The sequence below is a fragment of the Chrysoperla carnea genome, chromosome 1 (genome assembly GCF_905475395.1).
Source record: "Chrysoperla carnea chromosome 1, inChrCarn1.1, whole genome shotgun sequence".
NCBI classification, from domain to species: Eukaryota; Metazoa; Arthropoda; class Insecta; order Neuroptera; family Chrysopidae; genus Chrysoperla; species Chrysoperla carnea.
Window position 1 is genome coordinate 61,931,308 of NC_058337.1, and position 26,612 is coordinate 61,957,919.

The window sequence follows — 26,612 nt, forward strand, 5'->3', positions numbered from 1 at the left end:
GTGTTAATTGTTAAAATACTATGTATAGACACTGTTGATTACGCAATCGTTTCTTTTTTTACGTCATGTAAAGAAAGATGCCCACTCTTAGATAGCCACACATACGTACATGACACACACACATAACTGATAATTCCATATAATACATATTATATAAATTGTGCCTATTTGCGCCCTCACGTGTAACAGTGATGTTTAGTGAAGCTGGTTCATGGATATCTAACATTTACTTAATATATCTTTGAGCTGATTTTCAAAGACCAGGTGTTAGCTGGAAACTAGTCGAGCATATTGAAACTGAAAAATTAGAAGCATTTTGAGTTTCAAATTTTTCAGTTTCAATATGCTCGACTAGTTTCCAGCTAACACCTGGTCTTTACAAATCTCAAAGATATATTAAGTAAATGTTAGATGTCTATGAACTAGCTTCACTGTCAATATTTGATAATTATGCATCTCATCAAACACGGCCTTTACACATTATGTACATACTTATGACGCAAAATATAATCAAGTTCTTTTGCGTATGTAAAATAAACGTCTTTCTTTCAACGTAACTATGGAGGGTAGAGATAACGTAACATGTAAATTAGATATTATTCTTGTGAAAGTTCCTTTTACATTTAAACCATTTTAAACGTGTCAGCGCGGAAATTGTGAAAAATTTTTACCTGTTTAATTATTTTGGCTTTAATTCGTTATCAAATTTAAAATGATTGTTTTAAAAATTTTAATGAAAAATTTGTGAAATTAGTGATAAAATTTTGATCAAGACGTTTTTTCAAAGAAATATGAAAATACTTATTTAAATTTTTAAAACATATGGAAAAAAATTTGTAACAATCGATAAAGGAATGGAATCAAAAATAATTATTTGTTGTTTAAATAATACATAAAATAACAATGTTGAATGAAAATTTTCGTATAAAGTTATTATCATCAACTTTAAAAATATAATTTTTTTTGCACAAAAAGTCAACACACAACGTGTCAAAATAATGTCACTCTCGCTTGACAGTCGTTCAAGTGCCAGCATGGCGGATCGAAAACAGACAAGAGAAGTCATAACAATATTATCATTGTGTATATTATGGTATTTAGTTAGCGGTACAAACAATGTTATTGGTAAAATGTTACTTAGCGATTTTCCATATCCAATTACTGTTACAATGGTACAATTATTATCAATCACTGTTTATAGTGGTCCATTTTTAAGTTTGTGGGGTGTTAGGAAGTATGTGGATATATCGTGGAGTTATTTTTTTAAATTAATAATACCATTAGCATTTGGTAAATTTTTTGCATCTGCATTTAGTCATTTAAGTTTATGGAAAGTACCTGTTTCTTATGCACATACGGGTAAGTTATTATTATTTTAACCCTCGCTGATTGATACGCGATTTTTATAATTTAAATAACTGAAGATGAAAGATTTTTTGATCTCTGGCTATTTGGTCTTGCTAAGCGAAACAAAATGTATCTTCTGACTAAATTAGAGTTAAAAAGATCTTATTAACTGAACAAAAAGTTTTGAAATTTTTTAATATAATTTCGTTTATTTTTTGGAGAGATCAAAAGTTAATGTCTTCAAAATTAATTAGAAATCAACATAAAACAAAAATTACATCTGTAGGAGTTTTAATATCAGAAAATTTTGGATAACTATTATTTGATGTCGTATATTTATATTGTAAACATAACAGATAAAATTCAGTTAAATACAAATATTATATTTTTTTATAATACATAAAAATATTTCTTATAATAATTAGTAGATAATAATTCTCCAACGATTATCAATTTACTAAACTTTAAAATACATAATACGTTATTGTTTTCACTTTTAACTTACATTAACAAGTTTACAATTGTAAAAATTTTTTATATAAAGGTAGCATAGTATTTTCAAAAAGTTTTCAAAATTTCTGTTGCTATATTTTTTGAAATAAAGAAATAAAAGTCCAGTTAAAATAAAGTTTGTCGCAATTGCCTACATTAACTAATAAGACGGTTTATTACAATAACTGGCCTAGTTCATTTTTAACTCCCGAACCCAAAAAAAAAGGGTGTTATAAGTTTGACCAATATGTGTGTCTGTCTGTGGCTTCGTAACGCCCAAAACGGATAAACCGATTTGGATTTTTTTACAGGTAATTCAATGGGGGAATATTCTTAGATACGTTTCAAGTACGAATTTAGGATTCCGTACTCGAAAAATTTTTCGGGGTTTTTAAAATTTTGTAAATTTTACTTGTTAGACAAATTGAGTTAAAAGAATATGAAGATTGAAGGTTATTAGTTTAATTAGTTGTATTCTTTGGCCAATTAATTTTGATTCAAAGTTGAAGTTAACGGTAGAAACAAAAAATCAAACTGTTTGTTCCTTTCTCCAAATTCCGATTAACTTCAACATAATATTAATATTGGAAGAAAAAATTATGCATAATTTACCAAATAGTGTTATTTTCATTCATAGGGGCGGATTAAACATAAGATTAAATAGCAGAAGTTCTTGGGCCTTCGAATTCATTGAAAATTTAAATATTTGATTGTGAAGTGTTAAAACATAATTTTGAAATTTTACAGTCACTTTTTTTTTATTAAAAACATCTAACTTGTTAAAAACACCTCATTAAGTTTTTTAACATTTTTTTCATAATTTTTAAACAAAATGTGTAACATATGTTCACTTGTTTTAAGTACTTTACTTGTTAAAATCTGTGTATTTTGCTTAATAAATTAAAGCAGGCGCTAGATAGAGTTTAGTGTGCAAAAATCGAGGATCGAATTTTGTCAATTGATTCTTGTTCAGTTCAGAAAAGCTTATAGACTAATATTCCGCGGGTTGCCAGAAACCGTATTGGTCCAATTTTTGTGTATCCCTCCCTTTCCACACAAACAGTCAAATTTCAATTTTTTGAACCAAATAATGCCTTTTACGTCAAAAAGGCTCCTTGTGATATTTTCCTAAATTTCACCATCTTTGAGTTATTAACAGTTAAATGTTGGGAAAAACTCCAGAAAGGATATTTAAAAAGCTGAAAATTAAATTTATTGCAAACAAATGAAATTCAATGCAAATAAATTAAATTTTTGATATTTTCAAAATCTTAAAATCATCTTTGAACATCTTTTATAAAGTTCTGAAGAGTAATTACAGATTGTTTGATTCTAAAGCCTTTTTATTTGTTAAAAATTGTTTATTTGTTTTAATACAATTTTTTCCATTTCTATTCGAAAATAAAAATGTGATTTACATGTTCACTTTAAATGATATTCGTATGTTCATAGCATTCTTATCCGATGATGTTGCGATAGTATATCAAAATTTTTATTGTAAATGTAAATGATTTTGAAATGAGATTGCACCTCCTCAAACAAATGTACACTCTAAGTCAAAATAAACGCAAAAGTTCTAAGTGATATTGCTATAACATTCTAAGTGATATTGCTATAACAGTACATGTAATTCACATATAATGTTATAGATATAATAGTTATAATGCTAAACACGTACATTTTTTGTAACACAGAGTGTATATAAAAAGCTAAAAATTGAAGTGAGGTCTTTTTTCAAAATCCAATTGACTCTAATTAGTTTTTTTCTTGTCATTTTAGTGAAAGCTACGATGCCGTTATTTACAGTTGTATTGTCACGCATCATTATGGGCGAAAAACAAACTTTAAAAGTATATTTAAGTTTAATACCAATTATAACTGGTGTAGCAATTGCATCTTTAACAGAAATAAGTTTTGATTTAATTGGATTACTAAGTGCTCTCGCGTCGACTATGGGCTTCTCATTACAAAATATTTTTTCAAAAAAGGTAAGCTTTCATAGTAGTGTAAGCGTATTAATTTTTTAAAGAAACAAAAATCGTTACAGGACAAACTCAGCAGGTTTTTTACATACAGTAATATATTTTTATTTTTTTATTATGACTTTACGAAGAAAATGACCGTCACAGAAATTGCCTATCGTTAAAAAAAACTTTTTTGAGCGACTTTAAAAGAGGGCTTTTTTACCAATTTCTCAGAAACTACTTAACTTAGAAAAAAAAAAAATCCAGGTTCAATAATTCCAGGAATTCAAATAGATTCAAATATACCAAATTACATAACGATTGCATTTTTTTCGCGGAATAAAAAATTAAAAACCAAAAAAACAGTTTTTTGCGTTTTACTCGAAAGTTTTGATGCTATGTTACAAAATGATAAAAATAAAAGTTCTAGATTTTTTTACTGTCGTAGTTGTTTTACTGTAGAACTATTATATTTAACTTTTTGGGAAGGACGAGTATTTATAACGCAAATCGCAAAAATCCGTTTGCAACCCCTTTTCACCGACAAACATTCAGCTGTTGGATTTTTCATCCAACATTTGTAACCCCCTTTATCAACCTTTTCCTGCTGAGTTTCCTCTGTAACGAATTATTTTGTAAATTGACTACTTCTTCAGTTAGTACGCTTAGTCTATAGTTTTTTGAAGATAATACAAAATTTTATAATTTTTACCTGTGTTATTGGATTAATAATTTTGTATTATAAATATGTATTTCAACTACAAAATCATCATTATCAGTATGAATTTGCTAATCTTAATTGATTGTTCCTTTGGGAGAAATGTTGTCCGTCGCTAATTTTTTAAAGCAATATAGTTTTCTGTAGTGAGATATTCTACTGTTATGGTTAATTATATCTAACTATATAAAAATTCCTACACACACCATCATGAGTTTTATGTATATTAGTTATTTGTAGATTGGTGTGTTTTTTGTACTGAAATTTATGTCGGTTTTTGCAAGTGAATGAAGTAATGAAGTTTTTGCAATCAAGTAGTCTGAAATTTGCTAATTTCGATTGGCTCAGTAGGCATTGGACACAATCAATGCGCGATGAAATACGATATTTCGGATAATATCAGCCCTCTTCTGAAATCGGTTTTTTTATCCCTTGTCATATAATATATTATAATTTAATTAATATTAATTTAAAAAGAATCACATTCAGATAATAATAATCGAATTCATTAAATTACATTTCTCAATCCTGTAAGGTACTAATTAGACGGTTGGAGCGTAGGTATATATTTTGTAGCACCCTGTTACAAAATATTAGTAGTTCCATTTAAAAAAACTAAGTTGACTTCTGTTTAACCATGAAGACGTTCCTCATATAAAAAAACTATATACTTACTGTACATTTTCAAATTTTTTTAAAGAAAATCGAATCTTTTTAGTTCAAATGAGTACATTTGTACAACCTCTTCAAGTTGAGCTAGAGTCTTGAAAATTCGTACGTAGACTCGGTTAGTGTCAAGAATGTACAAGGATGTGTTAATTTTCCAGCACATCGATGCCCTTTTTATACTACAAATTCATGCTTTTTCGCGGTTTTTAAGGTTTTGCACACTTCCATTACACCTTCACCTTCATTGATCTAGGATAATTTTTAAAATTTTAAAATAAACAATTTGTTATGTATAAATAATTTGTTAAAATAAATAATTTGTTTTATTTAATATAAATATTATAATTTTAGGTGTTACACGATACTGGGATACATCATTTACGATTACTTCATTTATTAGGTCGGATATCGCTTTTTTTGTTTATACCAGTTTGGTTATTTATTGATGCTGGCAACGTCATTAAAGATCCTGCTTTGGTTAGTATATTTAATAATTAATTTTAAAAAATTCGCACCTGTCTTGGGAATGTTTTGTGACGAGTTTTGAACTAGGACGGCACACTTACAAGGACTTACAAATCTATGCGTTAAGTACTCGACCTCGGAACCTTTCAGTTTGTTCCATATATTACGATTAATATTATTATAATAAATAAACTAGTCAAAGCGGCGTACCCTTCCTATGAAAAATTACCGGGTAAATAAGCCTGTATCGATGCTTGGTTCAAAGTATTAGCTTCCGATAATATTCCACTAAAACAGTACAATAAGTGTGAGAGAAGTCCGAGTATTCGTCGAGTATTTGCTGACTAGTCAACGAGATTAATTTGTGAGCGTACTCGTTTTCTTGTATTTATAGGTATATGGTCAATCTTTTTTTTAAACTATCTTATTAAATTCATTGTACATTAAAACCATCATTTTTTTTTAATGGTTAAAAATTCATTGTACATTAAAATTATCAAAGTTATCTTGTTTTTAATGATTAAATCATTAAATTAATTACAGACTTCAGGAGAATATAAAGTAATTGCTTTATTATTAACTGACGGTGTTTTAAATTGGTTACAAAATATAATCGCGTTCAGTGTAATTTCATTAGTAACACCATTAACGTATGCTGTAGCAAGTAATAGTAAACGAATATTTGTGATATCAGTATCATTGTTGGTTCTGGGTAATCCAGTTACATGGTTGAATATTTTTGGAATGATCACAGCAGTTTTTGGAGTTTTATGTTATCAAAAAGTTTGTATTTTAGTATATTTTTTTATTATAAACTTTCAATTTATCCGTCGAATTAGATGGCACGTCAACCGCGAGTAATCGAAATTTTAGGGTAATCTATAAAATAATCAAAAAAAGTAAATGAATTAATTAGTAAACAAACAAAAATAATTACATTAAAATAAATTTTTTTATATTAGGCTGTCTTCGTAATGGCGCAAAACGCACACAATGTTTTAGCAAATAATGTTTTTCTAAATATAAAAGTTTAGTCGTTTATTTTTTTACTTTTTTCTCAAAAAGTTTAATTAACTGGCTTTTTTTCCCCTAGAAATAACAGAAAAATAAAAGAACAGGCTCTAGTAACCTAATTGCTATTTGCTGATAATCGAGTTTACTGTAATTGTGTTTTAAATGCTAGTAGATATTAAATTTAATATGAGAAATAGTCGTAAATATTCATTTACTACTTTTATAATATTTCAGACAAAAACGTTCATAGTAGTAATTTAAAAAGAAATTTATACAGACAGAGATATATTTAAAAATTTATGTTTCATGCTAAAAATTTTCGTATAAAAATTGATTCATTTAAAGGGGGAAACATATTACACGTATTAATTTTTTCAATAAATTGACCTTCATTCCACCTTGAACGCCTTCACTAGTTCAAAAACTGATATGCGTAATATATTTCCCCCTTCATCAAACGATGAACCTTTATAACATTTTTTCAATAATGTAAACTTTAGAAGAAAAGTACATGATTCATTTAAAATGAAACACTATTATTAAATTCTATATATAAATGATACATAAGGATAAATGAAATTTAGTCTGAAGTTAGTAACGCTAAGAAATATTGAATGTAATTTTAGTAGCAGTGTTTATAAAGTGATCTAATTACTTCTTATGACTGAAATTTTAGCACCGATTTCTACTTAAAAAGTGGCATTGCGTACGAACAACATGAATCTTATCTTATTAAAGTAATAAAGTTTTTGATTTGCACAACTTCAATTCAAAAATCTAATTTAAACAAAATACTTATTATGTTGAGTTGTTTTATCGAGGCCAATTTTTTGAATTTTAAAGTGTGTTTTCGAGCCTAATAGTACAATTAAATTGACTCGAATTTATATTTTTGCTAAATATAAATTATTTTAAATCAGAATTAAAAAATCGAACTACTTACATTAAACTGTGCTCTTTAAAAATGTACTTTGGTTTTTTTAAATATTTGCCTCGATAAAACTACTCATGTATATATTATTCTTACTAACTATTAGGAAATTTGAATCCTAGTATATGTAGAGTAATTAAACAATTAACTATCTTATTTACTTTTGTCACTCGTTTATTTTTGTTTTTTTTAGTGATATTTATACACTGTACTGCAAGAATTGTAATTAAGTTTTATTTTATTTTATTTTTAGGCCAAATATGATCAAAGAAAAGTAGAAAAAACAAAAACATTATTACCATTTAGTCAACAAAATTGGCAAAAGAATACTGGTTACTCAATACTACCATCCAATGGCTACATCAATAATAACGACCACAGAAACAGCAGTAATGTTCATAATCAACAGCAGAATGGATATGCGAATGCTACATTAAATGGTAGTGCAAACCATTCAAGTAATTTTGTATACAATTTTTCAGGCAGTAATAGTAAATTATTGTTTGTATAATGAATGTTTATAAAACATTTTTATTTAGTTGAATTTGTAACTAAAGTTATTTTAATTATTATTTATTTCGAACAATACGACGTAATTATTTAGAAATTTTTTTTAAACAAATTTTCAAGGTACTGTTCCTATTTGTTTCATTTAGTAATGCAAATTACTTAGAAACAGTATGTTTAAATAGTTTGCTAACGGATATTATTAAAGAAGAAGTATCTATTTTCATTAGAGTATTTGCTAACTTGCGTGCTTCTGAATAAATAGCGTATTCAAGGAAGTGCGTCCGTAAACCCACTTTTCTGTAGAATGTAATAACATTTTGGGTAAATGTTAAGAATAACCGTTCCCTTGAAAAAAAGCACATAAGTTAATTTATGGAAATATTTTTTGGAATGTATATGCTTTGAAGCGAATTTGGGCATTATATCCATTTTGGTCGAAAATCAAAATCGAACTAAAAACTTTTTACAAGCCCATAATTTTATTGTTCAAAAATGAAAAAGAATTCAATTTGTGAATATTTTTTTTGGAATTTACATGCTTTGAAACAAATTTTGATGTATGTGGTTTTGATTGAAGAAATGAATTTTTAAGCATAGAAATTATTGTTAAATGTCAAAATTTGATAAGACAAAAACTTTTAGCTAAGACAAAAAAAAAAATTCAAAAGAATTTTATGGTTTCAATTAAATTAAAGTTAGCAATTACTCTATTTTAAAATAATAGTTAAATTTCTCTTACCAAAAAGAGGACATACTCATAAATTGTTATTAAAATTTTGTTTATTAATCCGTTAATTTAGAACTATTATTTCGATTAGTTTTCTAAAAGTGATTAAACGGTATTGTCCATATCCCACTAATTAAATTGCTAAAGCTAAGGATAAATTGCTAAAGTAAAAGTTAAGAATTTTTATATTTTTTCTTTTACATAATTTAATTGTTTTTTTCGTAACAAATCATATAATCGTTTAATTTTGTCACTTTTAAAAAACTCTATATTTTCTAATATTAAGCAATAATTGTTTTAATGCAATAATTAATATATTTATAAAATGAAACAAGCGCATAAAATTGTTACGAATTTTATTTGTAATTTGTTAAATACGAATTGAAGCTTGTTTTTTATATTCATAGCATCCCAATTTGATAAATAAGACGTCATACATATACTAGTAGACAGCATTTTTGATTTAGTAGAAAATTATACCTCGAAAGTGGTTGCCATTCTATGCTTCACAACATTTTGCTCTTTCCAAAAAATTTTCGTAATCTTTCTTAAAATTTCAGATATTAGCTCGATTTCATTGCAAATGTTGTTTTGTAATTTAATGAATACGCGATAATATAAAACTTTTCAGACTTTTTGGAATTGATTTTCCGAAAATAAAGCAGACTACGTTTATCTTCTCGGTTCAAGATATCCCCATACCAAATTTCATCAATATTGGTTCGTTTAGTCATGAAAGACAAGTAAACAGGCTTTAAAAAAAAAACAGGAAAAAAGTAATTCCAATAACGAAATACGTTAATTAAAATGCAAAATTAGGAGGGGTATTTTTTCGGCCTTAATTTATTATGTATAAAAGTACTTTTAATTAGGGGGAAATATACTCATCAGAGATGTCTAAAATATATTATTATAATACACAGTTCAACAGTTTTGTGGAAGATTGTTAAGTTAAAAGAAGTTTTACTGTATATTTTTAATATATTATTTTAACTAAAAAACAATTAAAAAACAATTATTGTAAAACAATTAAAAATATTTTTTAATATTATTAAATTTTTAGTAATGTCTGTGTAAAATATGTATTATAGTATCGAATTAAATAGAAAAATTATATAGATCCGATTTATCTATCTTATAAGATATTTAAAAAATTTTAAATCAGTATTTTTAAGCTTTATTTAATTTTTTTAGCAAGTATTCAAATAATATGTTTCAATTTTTTTTTTGTTATATGACTTTAGAATTATAATTTGAACATTTGAACTGGTTGTCTGGGTACATGGATTTTTTATCTTGATAATAACTTGTTTATACGAAATTGGAAAGAAATGATGAAACAGCAGATGGAGACAATGAAAGCACCAACAAACAGTAGTGGTTATTTTTTTGAAGTGGATATTTAAAAATGTTTCACTCATTAAAGGTTGCTTATAAAACATTGTAAATGAAACAAAGTGTGAACTACTAGACCCGAAGATAATGAAGTGTTAACGTTTTTTGATGAGTACGCTTTTTTAAATAATTATAATAAGATTGGTTTTATATTGGGGAGCCAAGTATATATTCGTCAACGACACTATCGTAGATAATTATTTACATCAAAAACTTTTATATGTTGGAGAGTAATTTTTAGTATTAGACGAGGAAATTTATCATTTTACCGCGACAATTTCTAAAGTAAGATGAATCGTGATGCGGTTTTTTGCATTAGGTTCTAGAAGGTATTTATAAACTTTGTGAACATTGCAAATTATGAAGACATAATTTTCCTCGTTTGTGCATTAAAAAATGCATTGTTTTTACATATAGCATAGTAAATAATGATAAGAAATGAATTAAAAAAAATTTAATTTGATATCTTTTCGTTTCATAATCATTACAAGCATTTTATTATATATTTTAAGTTCTGCTTTTGAAATCAGGATGGCCAGGTCCCCAGGCATTCCGAGGAACCGCGACCCTCAAAACCCCTGAGTTACCATTTTTAGTCCATTTGGTATATTTGATGGAATAATCATTTTTTGCATCCGAAAAATTGCATTGTTTAATGCAAAAACGAGGAAAATTATCTCCCCATAATTTGCCTTTCTCACAAACTTTATAAATACCTTTTAGAACCTAATGCAAAAAACCGCATCGTCTAATGAAATAAATCTTATCTTAATTTAATTGGTTCCTCGTTTAATAATATATTCATCATTATCAAAGGCAGATGAATAAAGTGATTTTATTATTTCATGTACAATTCAGTAGCGTAACTATGCCACCCACCAATGTGAAACCAGTCTGAGCGTGTTATGAGATATAAATTTTTTGAGATTTTAAAAATAGATTACATATTATTTGAATATTATTTAAATTAACATGAATTTGTAATATTACAGTTTTATCTTCAAGGTTGACAATTTATTTATGCTTATTTTTAATTAATTAATCAAGTTTAAAAACGTCATTTAACGAAATAATTTCACAAAAATAAAACTTTTTATAGTTTTGTATAAAGAAAAACTTCATTGTAAAGAAATATATATTTGATTTTCTAGTCGAAAAAGAATTTAAGATACGGAAGTGATTTTATGAGTGAGATTTAAATTATTAGTTAATTAAAACGTGCCAACCTCGTGTAAAATTTGAATACATATATTGAAATAATTTTCTTAATTGAGTACCTGCATTATTCAAATGTATTGCTGGAATTTTAATTATAGATCTTTTAAATTCCTAAATGATGTTAACTAAATCCAAGACCATCGTTTAATCGTTAAATGATATGACAGCCTATAGCATGAAGGTTATAAAGAAGGAAAACGATCGCAATAGAAAATATTGTCCCCAATATTTTGAAAAAATAAGTGAGGCGCTGGGATCGCTAAGTTGTATCATTAACACAGCGCGGCTGGTGGCTGAAAATGAACTATAAATTCTACAAATTTTCAGGGACAGGTGCGCTAATGCTTTAGTACATAGCGATCGTTCTCCTTCTTTATAACCTTCATGACCTATAGTGTAGCGCAAAATGAATCTTATTGTTCAAAGTCTTTAACACTTTTTTAAAATAATTTAAGCTATAATTATTGATATTTATTTTTTTAAATAAGTATAGTAAAGAAATTTTTTTTGGTTTAATTAAAAATGAGGTCCTTTAAGATGGTGGAAATTTTATGATTCACACATTCGTGTATTTTGTAATTATGGAATGTTTTTTTGATTATTAAGATACGATATAAGTTTGCTATCAACTATTGCCAAATGATACAGTTGAAATGGCTTTTATTCATAAAAATGTGTTTGTGAAATATATAATTTGTAACCAGGCTGCTAATTGTTCGGATGGTAAAATTAGCATATTAAAATATCGATAATATTATACGGCCGAATCAAAACAGGGGATTATTATTTTTCAAAATAAAAGTCAATTCTATTTTACAAGCAAAACTACAGAAATAAAGTTAAAAAAAAATTTTTATTAAATAAAAAACGTTGAAATTCAATAGTTTTAACGAATGCAAACTATGACGTTCATTTGATCCCATCTTTGTGTATACGATTTAAATTTTACTATCAAATGAAATTACACGTGGATTCAATTTCGAAAGAATGGGAAGTAGTTAAATTTATTTACCATTAGATGAATAAAATGATCTCAATTCCCATTATTTTGATATATGTATAATGCTTAATATTTATTTTAAAATTATAGGCGAAAGGCGTAATCACGTGTTGTGAAAGTTGAAATTCATAAAAGAATAAACAGAGATACACAAGAATTAGAAAGACTTAATCAAACGCCCCGACTACGCCTATGTTTAAAATACAATAAACGATTTTAGGATTGTGGATCCAATTATTAAATTAAACAATAGAGTAGTTGACTATTAAAGATGTAGAAACAAATAGTTTTGTAAAAACGAAATTATTTTATTGGGCGATGTTGTAAATAAAATTTATTTTTTTATACTCATGGAATTTCATTCTGATAATTTTTACATAGTACTTTTAATTATTTACAATTTTTAACAGAAAATATTCTTTATTTAAATCCTCCTTTTATTTATATTTATAGAATGCTACAAGATTGCAATTTCTAAATGGATACATCATAAAATTATGCAATGATTTTAAACATTTCAATAAATTAATATTTACTGCTTAAAGTAATTTATAAGGATGAATAAATCTACAAGCCGCGCCGCTATATCATCTCGAAAGTTTATGTGATAATGTGTCCACTTGAGAAATACAGGTTCGTGTTTATATTCGTTATGATAAAAAAAATTAGAATATGTCATAAAATCCAAACTGAAGCAATTTATTTATACACGCAATTTTTCAATAGCAATATTTTCATTACAAATGATAATAAAACTTTTTAATACCCCTAAATTTGATTGCTTAAAAGTTATGTCAGAAAGCTTTACCTATAATTTTACTACAAATTTGTGATTAATTTTTGCTTATTCATGTTTAAAATATGACCGCTAAATTAAAAATTTAAAAAATCAGTCAACTACCCTGTTGTAAATTTAGGCTAAATAAACTTTTGATATTTTGTAGAACGAAAGTGCGTTACTTTGTTCAATCAAGCATATTTACAGAAATAAGTGATATAACTAATGAGACTTCAGTCTAATGAGTTAGTATTTTACCATGACATCATATGCGAAAGTTGAATAAGTGAATGTTGAAGTATTGCATAACATTTATATCCCAGAACAAGAAGTTAAATTTTATTGGTGTGTTGTAGTAACACAACGGATCAACACGTTGTTTTCAATGTTACGTTATTTTCAAGTTAATTATATAACTTTTATAAAATAACCTAACTTCTAACATAAATATGTTATACGTTAATGCATTACATAAACTGTATTAGTCTAGAATAATCATAGATCTTAAATATAAAAGTATCCATTATGCAAAGAATTTTTTAATAAAGAGCAATGATTAGTTTTGAAAAAATTCCTGCGGATTTTAGTAAAATTACAGGAGGTTTATAAATTATGAAAATATGTTTTGCAATACTTAACATCTAAATACTGCATTAATAACTGGAGAAGTAAAAATTATGTTACCAATAGTAACAGACATGCTTAAGCGTTTCTCACAATAGCAAATATATCTCAGTTCTATTCTTTTACTTGGAAATTATTTTTGTATATTTAAATTTTTAACATAGAAAATGATAAAATTTAATTACATGAAAATTGGATTAACATATTATAAATAATTAAATTAACAGTTGATTTAGACAATGCTGTTAATATTTATATAATAAAATTAACTGCTGCTCACACGATCAATTGAATTGTATATAAACAGCTCAGCAAATAAAATTTAATATGTGAATTCGTGTGTGCAGTGGCTGATAAGTAAAACAAATATTTAAGATAATAGTTTTAACTATACTAATGTGCATTATTTGACTATCATTTTATAAATGAATAAAATGTAAATATTTGATAATATCTGTACATATAAATTCAAAACAATTGTTAAAATATAAATACATATTTTTATAGTAAATTTTGATATGCTTATTAAAAAATTTTTATGATTCAATTAATAAAAATCTAGAATCCATAACGTAAGGTATTATCGCTATCAAAAGTATTATAGGTATTTTTAAAAACTCAATGCAATCGATTTTCGAGCATAAACCTGAGCCAAAAGAGATTTCTGATAAAAATACAAAACATTCGTTTTAAATATTTGTACATTCTACTTCTGATTGCGATGTACTAAATAAAAGCTGCGCCAACATGTTTTCTTAGTTACTAGAATTTTTATAGTGGCTATTAAAATAAACGCAACTGGACGAAAAAAAAAACAATTTTTAATTAAAATTAACAGAAATGAAAACTAGTTTCATAAAATTTACGTGAAGCTTTCAGTTTTTTTTTTTTTTTTTTTTAATTTTAGGATAAAAATTTGCCAGAGAATTATTGAGAACTATTTCTACAGGGCCGTTCAAGCTGTGATGGTAGTTTTGCGAGTATGTATCAGAGATTCCTTAGAGATTAGGGAAATGAAAAAATACTATCTTTGACTAAATTACAATTTCTACAAATATTGCTTAAAAAACAAGATCATTATATTGCTAATTCTGTTCCCATTAATATTTCTAAAAAGTTTACCTAAGTCGTGATTCCTTGTCAAAAAATAAGTTCACCTATATTGATTATAGCCTTTTCGTTTTCGAGATATACGAGATGATCAAGTTTCGATAAAAAATATAGTGAATGTTTTTTTGGATTCCATCAGCGATTCTTATCATAAAAATAAGAAAAAATGTTCATATAAACATTAGCTCAAAATATTTCATTTTTGTGATATTGGATGATAATCATACTCAACCAAAGTATTCAAGGAAGGGAAATTTTTTAAACACAAAATTTTACTAAAAACTTAAACAGTTGTATCGCGAAAAATCATCGAAAATGGAATCGCAGTAGCTCATTTGAAAATTTTTCATTTCTAGTTTTGGAATTTATTGCTCAAAAATTGTTTAACCCCTTTTACCAAAATTTAAAAAATTATTTTACAAAATGCTCTATAAAAAATTCCGGTACGAGCTTTTGGGCCAAGACATTCGCTTTCCAAGCAAAATTGGCGCTTTGGATTTAAAATCCTGTATATTTTGAAATAATCATGGCACTGAAATTTATTTCATAACATATTCGAAAACTTAAACAGTCTTCTGCCTTCTTTTAAACCCTGGCATATTGTTTTGTAAAAACTTTTATCCGTATCGTAATTTTATCTTTCCCTAGAATAACCTTTATTAATAAATTAGTTAGTATACTCATTCTAGTTAGAATTTCAAGCATTAGTCACCACTAAAAATATGATTATGACTTTTTATCAGTAAAAATTTTATTTATGTTAGAAATTAGATATGATTCGAAAATAAATTTAATTCAAGGTCAGTTTTCTGAAAATATATTCTCTTCAAAATTTTTACAAAAATTCGTTCTTCTATGGAAATCTATCTTAAAAACCAATCGATCGATTTCATTTTTTTTATCATGGTTGAAGAGAGAATTGTATGTCCTTTCAAATGATTGTATAACAAGGTAGGGGTTGCTATTTGAAATTTCAAAGTTGGGTTGGCTGGGGGTGAAATCTAAAATTCTCTAGGTAACATTTTTTAACTTCTCCCTCGAAATCTAAATCTAGGTCTTTTCACTCAAAACAATAATCACATTAGGTAAAAAGTTATTAATGGTGGTTACTAAAACCAATTAATGCCTGCATAAGTGGCATTTACTTATACTATTACAAAATATAGTTTACTCTGGCAAAACTGTGAGCAGAATTCCGTTTTGATTATCTGAAACATCTCTGTGGCTTTTTTTGAATGTTTCCAAAACATAAAAGAATGTAGCTCTCGAGTCTTTGTTCCTATAATGCCTATGGTCTTGTTACAAAATTTAAATTCAATCAACTTTCTGAATTTCAATGTTAAATTTTCAGAACTTAATAAACCAGGATAAGATATATAAGCGAAGTAAATGAGATAATATATTTTAGACTAAATCTTGAAATAAAAATTTAGTTAAAATTCAATTAGTGTAGTATGGTCTCTCTTATTTGACATATACTTGAGTTATTTTACCCAAATTTTATCGAAGTCAACATTTAAAAAACAAAGTACGTTTATAAAGCACAACAGTTTAATTTAAGTAATTGAATATTTTAATTTTTATTTAAAATAACTTATATTTAGAAAAAATATAAATTCGAATCAATTAAATTGTACTATTAGGCTCGAAAGCACACTTTAAAATTCAAAAAATTGGCCTCGATAAAATAGCTCAAGTATATAATAATGTTTTCAGCCTTTATAAAAAATAATTGTTAATGCTAACTAGTCTTTATAAAATTTAGTGTATTTAATTTTAAGTAAAAAATCCCTGTTAATTAAATATGCAACACCTTGTTTTGTTTTTAGTGTTGTATGAAGTTTGAAATATTCAAATTAAGTAGTAAATGTCAAAAATGATATTTTAATTGTTTAAAGAAAATCAGGTAAAAAGTGCAAAAAATTGCTTAAAAATGGGTTGTTGTGTCTCAAAAGTGGAGGCCGAAAATAGTCAAGAAGCTCCTACAGTGCGAGGATGTACCGATGTATTGTGGTTATGCCTTTTTATCGGTTTTTGGTTTTTAATGGTTAGTGTTAATGACTATTTTTTAAAGAGATTTTGTTTTAATTTTAATTTTTCTTTGTTTAGATTTTAATTGCTGCATTTGCCTTTGTTTATGGAAGTCCTCAACGATTAATTAATGGGTATGACTCATTTGGAAATACTTGTGGAACAAAGAATTCAAAAATTGGTCAGATGAAACCAACCGGTTTAGATATGACTGATAAATCGTATGTTTTCCAAACTTTGCAATTTTAACGATAAATAGCTAATAAATTAAATTTTAGTGTTCTATTTTTTATGGATATTCGTGAGCTGCGCAAAACAATTAAAATTTGTGTTAAACAATGTCCCACACGCAACTTGAATACATTAGAAGATTTGAGGTCATTTTATAAGGAAACTGGAACTAATTTATGTAGATATGATTTTAATTTTAATGAATTAGATAAATTGACACCCATACAAAAAGATGCCTTAACATCAACAATGGGACCATGTCCTAAATTACCTGTTTATGAAAGGTAAATTATATCTACAAGACTGATAAGGAGTTCTCTTTAAAAAAATTTTTTTAATAGTATTCCAGTTTTAAATCGGTGCGTTCCAAAGCCAGTTAAAGAAATTGCTGAATCAGTTCTCCGTGATTTTTATGGTCTTTTAAATAGCTGGGATACTTTAGAACAAATTTTAGGTGACTTGTACAATACATGGAAAGAATTATTATTTTTATCTGTCTTTGCTTTAAGTAAATATTTTTTTTAATATTAATTTTTATTTATTTATGAGAGCTGTGAGAATTAAAGATTTATGTAGTGCCATACCATTTTATGTGAGGTGCCATATTTTCCATTTAAATGATGTAACAAATAGATAAAAAATTCGAAAAATAAACTCATAAGAACTTGTTCTAAAACTAAGAAAACATGTGATTTTCGTTACATAACCAAGCTAGCCAAAGCAGAACAGTTGAGTAAAAACAATTCAACTTCCACACAGTGGCGAAAGTTTGTTTTTGAAGTTATTATTCTAGAAGAAATAATTTAATTTTTACGTCACATAGGTTAATTCTCATAGAATTCTTTTAACTAGAGCGGTTTCCATTCCGGACACAACTTGATGATAAAATTTCACATCAATTGTTGGGATTTTTTCAAATTTATTTCTAGTCTACCCCGATAATTTAGTTTAATTCGAAATAAAACGATTAAAAATATTTCTTAAATTTAATCGCTATTTATGTCAATACAAAATTTAAAATGTTTGATAAGTGCCATATGAGTCAATCACTTTACCTTTAATTTAAAATGGATTTTAAAAAGAGTTGGAATTATTATCTATACAAAGGCTTGTCTTTAATAGTACCTCCTGCCCCAAAATACACGAAAACGCAGTCTCAGTTTTATAGTCTTTATCATTTGTATAAAAAATAAATAAATAAATAAACCGTGAAATCTTTACATTATCAATATCGGAGTAGAAGATGAGATGTGTGTAAATCATGAATATAGGAATATTTTAAAAGGGGTGGAGTATAACCGAGTGGGGCGAGTCTCACTCAGGGGGAAGAGGCAGGGTATCATTGTGCCTACTTTTTATTGGCTGTTAACTAGGTGCATGCTGAAAGTATGCTCAAAGCCTTCTTCTTCAAAGGAAACATGTTTGACATATGGTTGACGTGTGTGGACAACATAAATAAATAATCTTATATTCAAAAGAAAAGTAAAATTTGTAAAGAAAAATAAATACGTGAAGTATTTATGCTTGTTTTAAAACAATTTTTTCAACGATATAAGTAACTTAAACGCAACAATATTCTATTCAATTAAGTGAATATTCAATCTTCAATCCTAATGTTACAACTATTATAAGTTAACTAATGACATTCAAAAGAAGGCTTAAGAATATCTCGAAAATACTTCGATTAATTTTCAATACTAAATTTCAACGTATTATAGAATTTTTAAAATATGAAATTAATGTAAAAATTTATTTGGGGAAATTATTACTTATTTATGTATTTAATTATTTACCCGTGAACCTAATCTTAATTTAAATAAGTGAAGTTTTATTTTTATTATTTTACGAATTATTTACGATATATTCTTTAGGTAATTAGTCGGTCATAGGAATATTAAAGGTATATTCCTTCATCCAAGGGTAATTAGTTAAAAATATTATATTTGCAATTAATTTCTAAATTGTATTTAAAAAAATACATTTAACACACGCAGAATTCGTTACCCATTTAAATTTTCCCGCAATTGAGAGTGCGAACAGCCGCAGCCAATCAAAAGCAGGCATATTGCTTGAGGCAATCTAAAACCATGGATATAGAAATATCAAAATCTAAAACACACGTAATATTATCGTTCTATTTGAATTTCCCGCAAATGAGAGCCGCAGCCAATCAAAAGTAGGCACATTCCCCCCTGAGTGATACATCCCCCTCGTCTAAAGTAGGACAATATACTACATCCCTACTATAATTACTAGATCCGTGGTGTAAATCAAACGACATTGCCATGACAGAAAAATGATATTTGGATAAGTAAACATTCACTGAGAAATTATTCAAATTGTTTTTTTGTATCACTCCCCTGCTTCATTCTTTTCAAATGCTTTAGCTATGGCAAATTTTGTTTTTATTTCAATAATTATGCTCATACCTACTTAATCATTCAATCCTCAAAAAATTATCCCTAGAAATTTTCTTTTCAATATTTTACAAAGGTTCGCGGATAAGGTTTTGAGTGTCCAGAATTTTCTATGCACTTTCACCGACTTTGTCTATCATTAGTGCTGCTTACTTCTTTCTGATAGTTAACTTTGTTATAAGGAGTGTTTAAATACCGTAGTATACCCTACTCGATGTCTTCTTGTTTTTTATTCTAACCAAAATTGATTTTAAAGATAACATAATTGAAAGAAAATTTAGAAAAATTTGCTACTACTGCGTAGATTTTTCTTGTTATTTTTAGAAAGATTTTCACATCTCTCATTGTAGATTAAATTGAAAAATTTCAATAATAAGTCGAATTGATTAAAAATTTTTTTTAGTTATGGCCTTATTCACTGTATCGATATTACATTTATTAGCTACGTTAGTATCGGTGATTATAATGATTTTAGTATGTGTTACAAGTATTGGTGGCACTGGATTTTTATGGTACACATATTTTGAAATTAAGGGAAAGTTAGATGTAACACCAGAAGGTCGAATGTTGCTAGAATCTGTTCGAAATGAATCAGCATTTTTGACCTATTCTATAATTGCCACTGTGATAACGGTAAGTAAACTTTAAATTTATTTAGAATATAAGATGCGACAATTAGAATGTCCTATAATGACCGCATTAGGACAATACAGTTATTGAGAGAGAGAGAGAGGGGGAGAGAGAGAGAGAGAGAGAGAGAGAGAGAGAGAGACTAAAAAGAAAAAATGTTTGTACCGTAAGTATGATACAAAATTTTTTTCTTTGTTACTCACTAAAAAGTCCCCGCAAACGTTTCGCCTTCGGGTGACAGGTTGTTCTCAAGGGGGGCATAGAGGATCCTTTGTTCTAGGTGCTAGGGACCCATTTGCGGCACTCCTCTTATGTTTTATTATTATTATTATTATTATCACTAAAAAGTAAGTTAGCTCCTAATTGACAGGACAAGTTATCATTAAAAAATGTGAACAAAGTGGATACACGCATCAAATTTTTACCACGTATTCAAGTCTTGATAAGAATCAACAATAAAATAATAAAATAAAAGGTATCTATATCAAATATCAAAGCTCCCAATTCACCTTATTAATTTTAAAAAGTATCAGAGTTTATACAGAATTAAAAAAAAAATTTCTGACCTCCTTTCTGATTTAAGAAATTAAGATCTTTCGAGGAAAATGATATCCGAAATAATTATAAGTCGAAATTTACATAAAGTTTTTACCGAATCCATTCGGTATCCAAAAATATTTCGAACAAAATATCAAAATTTTACAATAACCTGTAGATCAAGGTCAAAGTTAAGGCTACCATCAGATTTCTTTCGTTGAATCAAACAACTTTTGCAATAGTCCTCTAAAACCTTTTATTTAGGATATTGGAAAGAGATGCGATATTTATTGAACATTCTGTACGAAGTCTAATACACTTAAAAATTGGGTAAATATATTCCTTAATGCCAAGTATGTATATAAAGACGCAAGCTAAAAAGCAAGATATTAAGCTAAATGGCTACTATAAAATCCAATAAAGCAACCAAAGTAACCGTAAAAAAAAATATTTTACCAAGGAATCCACTACATTAGTCAATGAACAATAAGAAATCAGACTATCTAAACAAACAGTTACTCCTTTCTATTCCAAAAAAACTCCAAATCTGGATACTTTGAAAAGAAACATCCCGAAGTTCTAAGTATTCGATCTGAGACCTAATTTCCGATATATTGTCATTGAAAAAATTAAAAATCTACCCATTCACAGAGCACTGAAAGTAGGCTTGTTTATATGGAGAGTTCTGCCAAAAACTATAAAATAATTTAATTGTTAAACTGTCAATTAATTAAAAATCGAGAAGTTTTTGAACCAAGTAAATCTACCCTACGTTTTTTGAGTCATTTCAGGTAAAAGGTCCTTTGTGACTTTTTCGTAAAGCTCTCGTCTCGTTTTCAAGTTATTGACAGTTTAGCAATTAAATTATTTTACAGTTTTTTGGTAATCTCCTCTATAGAAACAAGTGTTTGCCTAATAAGTTCACTTAATTTCAATGCTCTTTGAATAGATGGATTTTTTAATTTTTCCAATAACAATTTATCGAAAATAAGGTCTTATATAAAAATTTGGTAAAGAGCTTTTTCGTTTCGTTCTTGATAACCTCAATCAGGAAGTGTTCTACAGTCAATTAAGAGTTCTACAGCTATCTTAATATTTAGGGAAATGATGGAGACGTAAGAATAGTCCGCTTTTACCTCGCTGTCGATATTTTACGGTAAATTTTTAATCCCCAACGAAAAAGAGAGATGTTATAAGTTTGACCACTATGTGTGTGTATGTCTGTGTGTCTCTGTCTGTCTGCCTGTCTGTGGCATCGTAATTCCTATATGGATGAGCCGATTTTCATTTTTGAAAGGTAATTTAATGAAGAGTGTTCTAAGATATATTTCAAGAAAATTGGTTCAGTTTGGAGAGAGCTACAAAGAAAAATTTTATTTGTCGAGTTTTCTTTTAATTTTATAAATATCACTTGTATTCTTAGAAATTTTTTAATTAAAGAATAATTTTTATTATGGCATTAACTTTAAATTTATAGTAATAATTTTTAATAAATTATACCATTTACAGTAAGTACATACAGTAAGTGGGGCTTATTACATGGCCACGTCTGTTTTTAGAAAAAATGCATATTTGTTATTTATGGGCATTACTTTTATTTAATTTCCAGATCATTTTATTATTATTAATGTTGGCAATGTGTAAACGAGTTGATGTGCTAGCTGAACTATTCAAGGAAACAGCAAAATGTTTAGGAGCCGTTCCAGGATTGTTTTTACAACCATTAATTACATTTGTTGTGCTTTTAATATTCTTTGGATTTTGGTTATTAGTCGTTGTGAGTTTAATTTTATTGTTTTTTTCTTTGTTTTCTTCTGTATGTTATTTATTTCCATTTCCCCTTATTTCCAGACTTAATCCATGTTCCTTTATTCTTTTTTTGTTGAAAATATAACGAAGTATAAATGTTACATTAAAAAAATTTACAGTTATGTTTAGCAACATCAAATTACATGAATATTGACCAGTTAAACCCATATAGTGATACATTTGGTTCGTTCCCTGTCACTAAACCAACTGTCAGCGGTGTTACTCCTACTGGAAATATTGCAGCAAATGAATTTAAAAGTAAATAATGTTCCAAATATCTTTTTCCTATCTTAAAATTTCTTCCTATTTTAATAAATAAATGTTAATTAACAGCTTATACTTTAGTGAAGTTCGCTGATCCAACATGGGTTAAATATATGTGGTGGGTTTATTTTATTGGCCTTATTTGGACTGCAGAGTTTATAATGGCTTGTCAATCAATGGTTATTGCTGGAGCTGTGGCACATTGGTTTTATAGGTATTTTTCTAACATAATATTTTCAACTGTGTCTCAATAGCTTGTTTTCCAAATTCATGGGTTTTTTTAAAGGTTTTCCAGCCTGTCTTTATTTCTGAGCTAAGGTTATATTGGATAAATCATTTTTTTTAAATTTTAGCCATAAGTAACATATTATTTTCTTAGTCCACAAAATTTACCATCACCTTCATTATCCAAGTGTAACCTGAAGCTTAAATAAAAGAAGAAAAATATTGTAAAAAACTTAAAAACTGTGAACTCAAATTACAGGGTATCCAAATTATACCTTTTTAATAGTTTTATGCAATGAAAATTAAGGGTAATATTGAAGTACCATGAAAAATGAAAAATTCCTGGAGCTTTTTAACTCAGAAAATGATAGTTCTTCAAATTTTTTATTTCAACTTTAACAACGACGGAGCTAAAAAACCGCTCAGAACACGTTTGAACGTGGATGCAATAATACATCGGAATTCATTAAATTGTTAGATGATTAAAATTATCCATATTTAAACAAAAATGTATTAAGAAATTTAAAGAGGCTACAGACTAAACAGGACTAGAATATGCTTCTTTTTTTTTTTTAATTTCTTTGTAATAATTCAGTGATCACTTTAAACAGTATTTAATAACAAAATATGGCAACAGGAAAAAATAAACTTAATTTAAAATTTTCTAACTCTCAATATCATTGGATATAAAAATTTTCATGTTTAAAAAAATTAAAAGCTTCTACTAAAATTATTAACAAACTTCTTAAAGCAATAAAATTAACTCGAAATTTTGAATCCATTACTTTGTGTATTTTTAGGAATCGATACAAAAATAGTGATCATGTATCTTACGCTGTTTGCAAGTTAATGAAATACCATTTGGGATCAGTTGCAAAAGGTTCATTTCTAATTACGCTTTTCAAAATTCCACGATTGATTTTAACGTATTTATATGCAAAGTAAGTTTCTCTGAACGTTAATTAAATATATTTGAGAGTAAATAATTACATTTTTTTTACAATTTAGGTTACAAAAACATAATGATGCTGGAAGTGAGATAGCGAAATGCTTTTTACGATGTTGTATTTGTTGTTTTTATTGTTTAGAACGTTTTATTCGATATTTAAATCATAATGCGTATACTGTTATTGCTATAGATGGTGTACCGTTTTGTTCGGCCGCTGCTACGGTAATAATATTATGATACTTTTTAATTAAAAATTTTATAATTTTAATCTTTTTAATAGGCATTCGAAGTTCTGTCTGCAAATGCGTTAACAGTGGCAACAATTAATAGTGTTGGCGATTTTATTTTATTCTTAGGCAAATGTTTTGTTACTGCGATTACTGGAACTGTCGGATTATATTTCTTTAAACGAAATGAAAAACTTACGTTTTATGCAGCTCCCACTCTTGTGACATGTATTTTTGCATTCTTTATTGCACATTGCATTCTGTCTCTGTACGAAGTAAGTACTATTTAATTTTTATATTATTTTATTTACACGTCATTCAAAAAGTTGCAAATCGGCAGATTTTCTCAGAATATAAACCAGTGTAATCAATAGAATTAATAAAAAAAAAAAACTCCAAAGACGAAGAATTAATTTAAAATAATGTTAATCGTGGATAAATTCCTCAAAGTAAAATTTCTCGTTCGTCAAGAATCTGTGACTTTTATTATTTTTTAAGGCATCCACCAACTTAATGTAACTGTCACCCGCGATTTTGTACTCGAATTTGGCTTTTAGGTGACCAACTGAAATAGTCCTGGCAAAGTAAGCTAATAGTGGAATTTAAAAAAAAAAAAAACATCTTAACAAATAACAAAACTAACAGAGGAAAATCTGCTTGCTAATGATATCACCTATGGCTAACTGTAGGTGTTACTTATTTGCGACATAATTTTTTTTAATATAAATGTATTTCTATTACAGATGGTATTGGATTCATTATACTTGTGCCGTTGTCAAAATGGTGATAGCATGCAAGTGGAATCAACAAATGGTAGTGCAGATCGGCAAAAGAGGCAGCAAACAGAATTAGAACCAATCAGAGAGGCAAATGATTAAAAAGATTTTGATTTGCACACGATATAAAAATTTTTACTATGAACAAAAAACATGCAATTTTTACAATAAATTGCAAAATACGCTATACAGCCGCGGACAATCTTTACAATTTGTTAAAATGAACTAGATATTTTTATTTTTCATTCCATTTACAAAATTATTTTATATGTAACGTTTAGAAACGTGGTCACAATTTGTTTGTACCTGTTCACTGTTTGGGTGTGATTTTTTATGCATATGCGAGTTGTATTGAAAATCATTAGACATTAGAATTAAATTCTGTGGGTGCATCACATACAATACACATATTTCTTAATATTTTGTGTACCTTAGTATCTTATTTTTAATTTAAACTTTTATATTTATGAACAAAACTTTTGAAATCCAAAATAAAACACCAAAAAGCTAAAATAAACAATTTCATAAACAAAGACTGTTTTAAACTATATCTTTTCGATATATGTATCTTATAAAAACTGGAAACGAAATATGAAATCATAGACTTTTTCTATAAATTTTGTTTCAAATCTTCTAATTTTTTTTTTTGAGTTTAAAGTTATCTTGATCTATTGCGTTTTACGTAAACATAAGCAATTACCTCAATTCTGTTTTTATCACTTTAGATTCAAAAGAACATAGCTCTGAAGTTATGTAAATATACCCTACCTACTATAACGTGTCTATAGTTTTAGGACCTCCAAGTACCGATCAAACTAGGCACATCTAGCATAAGACTGACTCATACACAAAATATTTTCAATAGTTGAATGTAATTTAAAGCTTATGTAATTTACAGATCTCATATTTAAGATCATTACTGTCATAAATATAGTCGTTTGTACTTATATAGAAGTATTTTCTTGAAGCCGACGAGATAGGCTAGCACTAGAAATAACAATTTCACAATTTCTTTTGTTTGCCTAAGGTTTCTTGGAGATAATACATTAAAATACATCTAAAAAAAACGTGTACATTAGATATAAATGTATCACAGACTTATACACAAGGTAAAGCCTCTAGATTCGAGACATCAAACTAAGTGCTATATCATTTAATGTTTATTGAAGTTAAAATTACTAATGACGTTAACCCTTATATTTTTTTATGTATAATTCGAACTATAATCGTCCAAATGAGGTTTACAAAAATCAATTATATAATGTCTATTGTACACTACACAATCGATATAGTTTTATAATTTCTAAACTTGCTGTTTTGTAAATGGAATGAATTTTGTTTACATTTATTTGCAAAAGACAATAACAAAAATATATTTTAGGTATCTATATACATTGGTTTTCCATAAGTAATTTTATATGCACGTTTTCAAATGAATTAATTATATGTTTATGTAACTAATTTTTTTTTTTAATAGGAAAATTAGTTGTTAGAAAATTTATTAGATTTTATAGAATTGAAATTGTCTATATAAATTGTTTTTGTTCTAAACCA

At 27.1% G+C, this 26,612-nt stretch overlaps 2 protein-coding genes across 6 annotated transcripts; both read left to right on the plus strand.

The window, feature by feature from the left end:
* The first annotated feature begins 928 nt into the window (after positions 1-928).
* LOC123302777 (solute carrier family 35 member E1 homolog) lies at positions 929-13,614 on the plus strand. 4 transcript variants are annotated; one of them, XR_006536825.1, is made up of 7 exons: positions 929-1,359; positions 3,619-3,827; positions 5,542-5,667; positions 6,199-6,438; positions 7,854-8,040; positions 10,082-10,344; positions 12,541-13,614. XR_006536825.1 is itself a non-coding variant. In XM_044886330.1 (6 exons), exons 1-6 carry the CDS (start codon positions 999-1,001, stop codon positions 12,564-12,566), a joined length of 1,149 nt encoding a protein of 382 aa, XP_044742265.1. In that variant the 5' UTR covers positions 929-998; the 3' UTR covers positions 12,567-13,614. The 4 variants fall into 4 exon arrangements, 3 of the variants coding, with proteins under 3 accessions (XP_044742265.1, XP_044742106.1, XP_044742392.1); XM_044886330.1 differs by lacking the exon at positions 10,082-10,344; XM_044886171.1 differs by lacking the exon at positions 10,082-10,344 and having other exon boundaries at positions 12,904-13,614.
* Positions 13,615-16,817: 3,203 nt separating this feature from the next.
* Positions 16,818-26,443, plus strand: LOC123298013 (choline transporter-like 1). 2 transcript variants are annotated; one of them, XM_044881037.1, is made up of 12 exons: positions 16,818-17,009; positions 17,072-17,214; positions 17,272-17,508; positions 17,566-17,732; positions 20,045-20,274; positions 22,418-22,585; positions 22,737-22,875; positions 22,963-23,095; positions 23,907-24,047; positions 24,115-24,277; positions 24,336-24,557; positions 25,026-26,443. In XM_044881037.1, the coding sequence occupies exons 1-12, from the start codon at positions 16,896-16,898 to the stop codon at positions 25,158-25,160; spliced, it is 1,992 nt and encodes a 663-aa protein (XP_044736972.1). In that variant the 5' UTR covers positions 16,818-16,895; the 3' UTR covers positions 25,161-26,443. The 2 variants fall into 2 exon arrangements, with proteins under 2 accessions (XP_044736972.1, XP_044736210.1); XM_044880275.1 differs by having other exon boundaries at positions 22,951-23,095; positions 25,026-26,441.
* Positions 26,444-26,612: the final 169 nt, after the last annotated feature.

Excerpts from the sequence above, each read along its gene's own strand:
- LOC123302777 (XM_044886171.1), top strand. The coding sequence starts at position 999 with ATGTCACTCTCGCTTGACAGTCGTTCAAGTGCCAGCATGGCGGATCGA. Across the intron at positions 5,668-6,198 it reads TCATTAAAGATCCTGCTTTG|ACTTCAGGAGAATATAAAGT; the intron begins GTTAGTATATTT and ends AATTAATTACAG. Across the intron at positions 6,439-7,853 it reads GAGTTTTATGTTATCAAAAA|GCCAAATATGATCAAAGAAA; the intron begins GTTTGTATTTTA and ends TTTTATTTTTAG.
- LOC123298013 (XM_044880275.1), top strand. The coding sequence starts at position 16,896 with ATGGGTTGTTGTGTCTCAAAAGTGGAGGCCGAAAATAGTCAAGAAGCT. Across the intron at positions 23,096-23,906 it reads GTGGCACATTGGTTTTATAG|GAATCGATACAAAAATAGTG; the intron begins GTATTTTTCTAA and ends GTGTATTTTTAG. Across the intron at positions 24,558-25,025 it reads GCATTCTGTCTCTGTACGAA|ATGGTATTGGATTCATTATA; the intron begins GTAAGTACTATT and ends TTTCTATTACAG.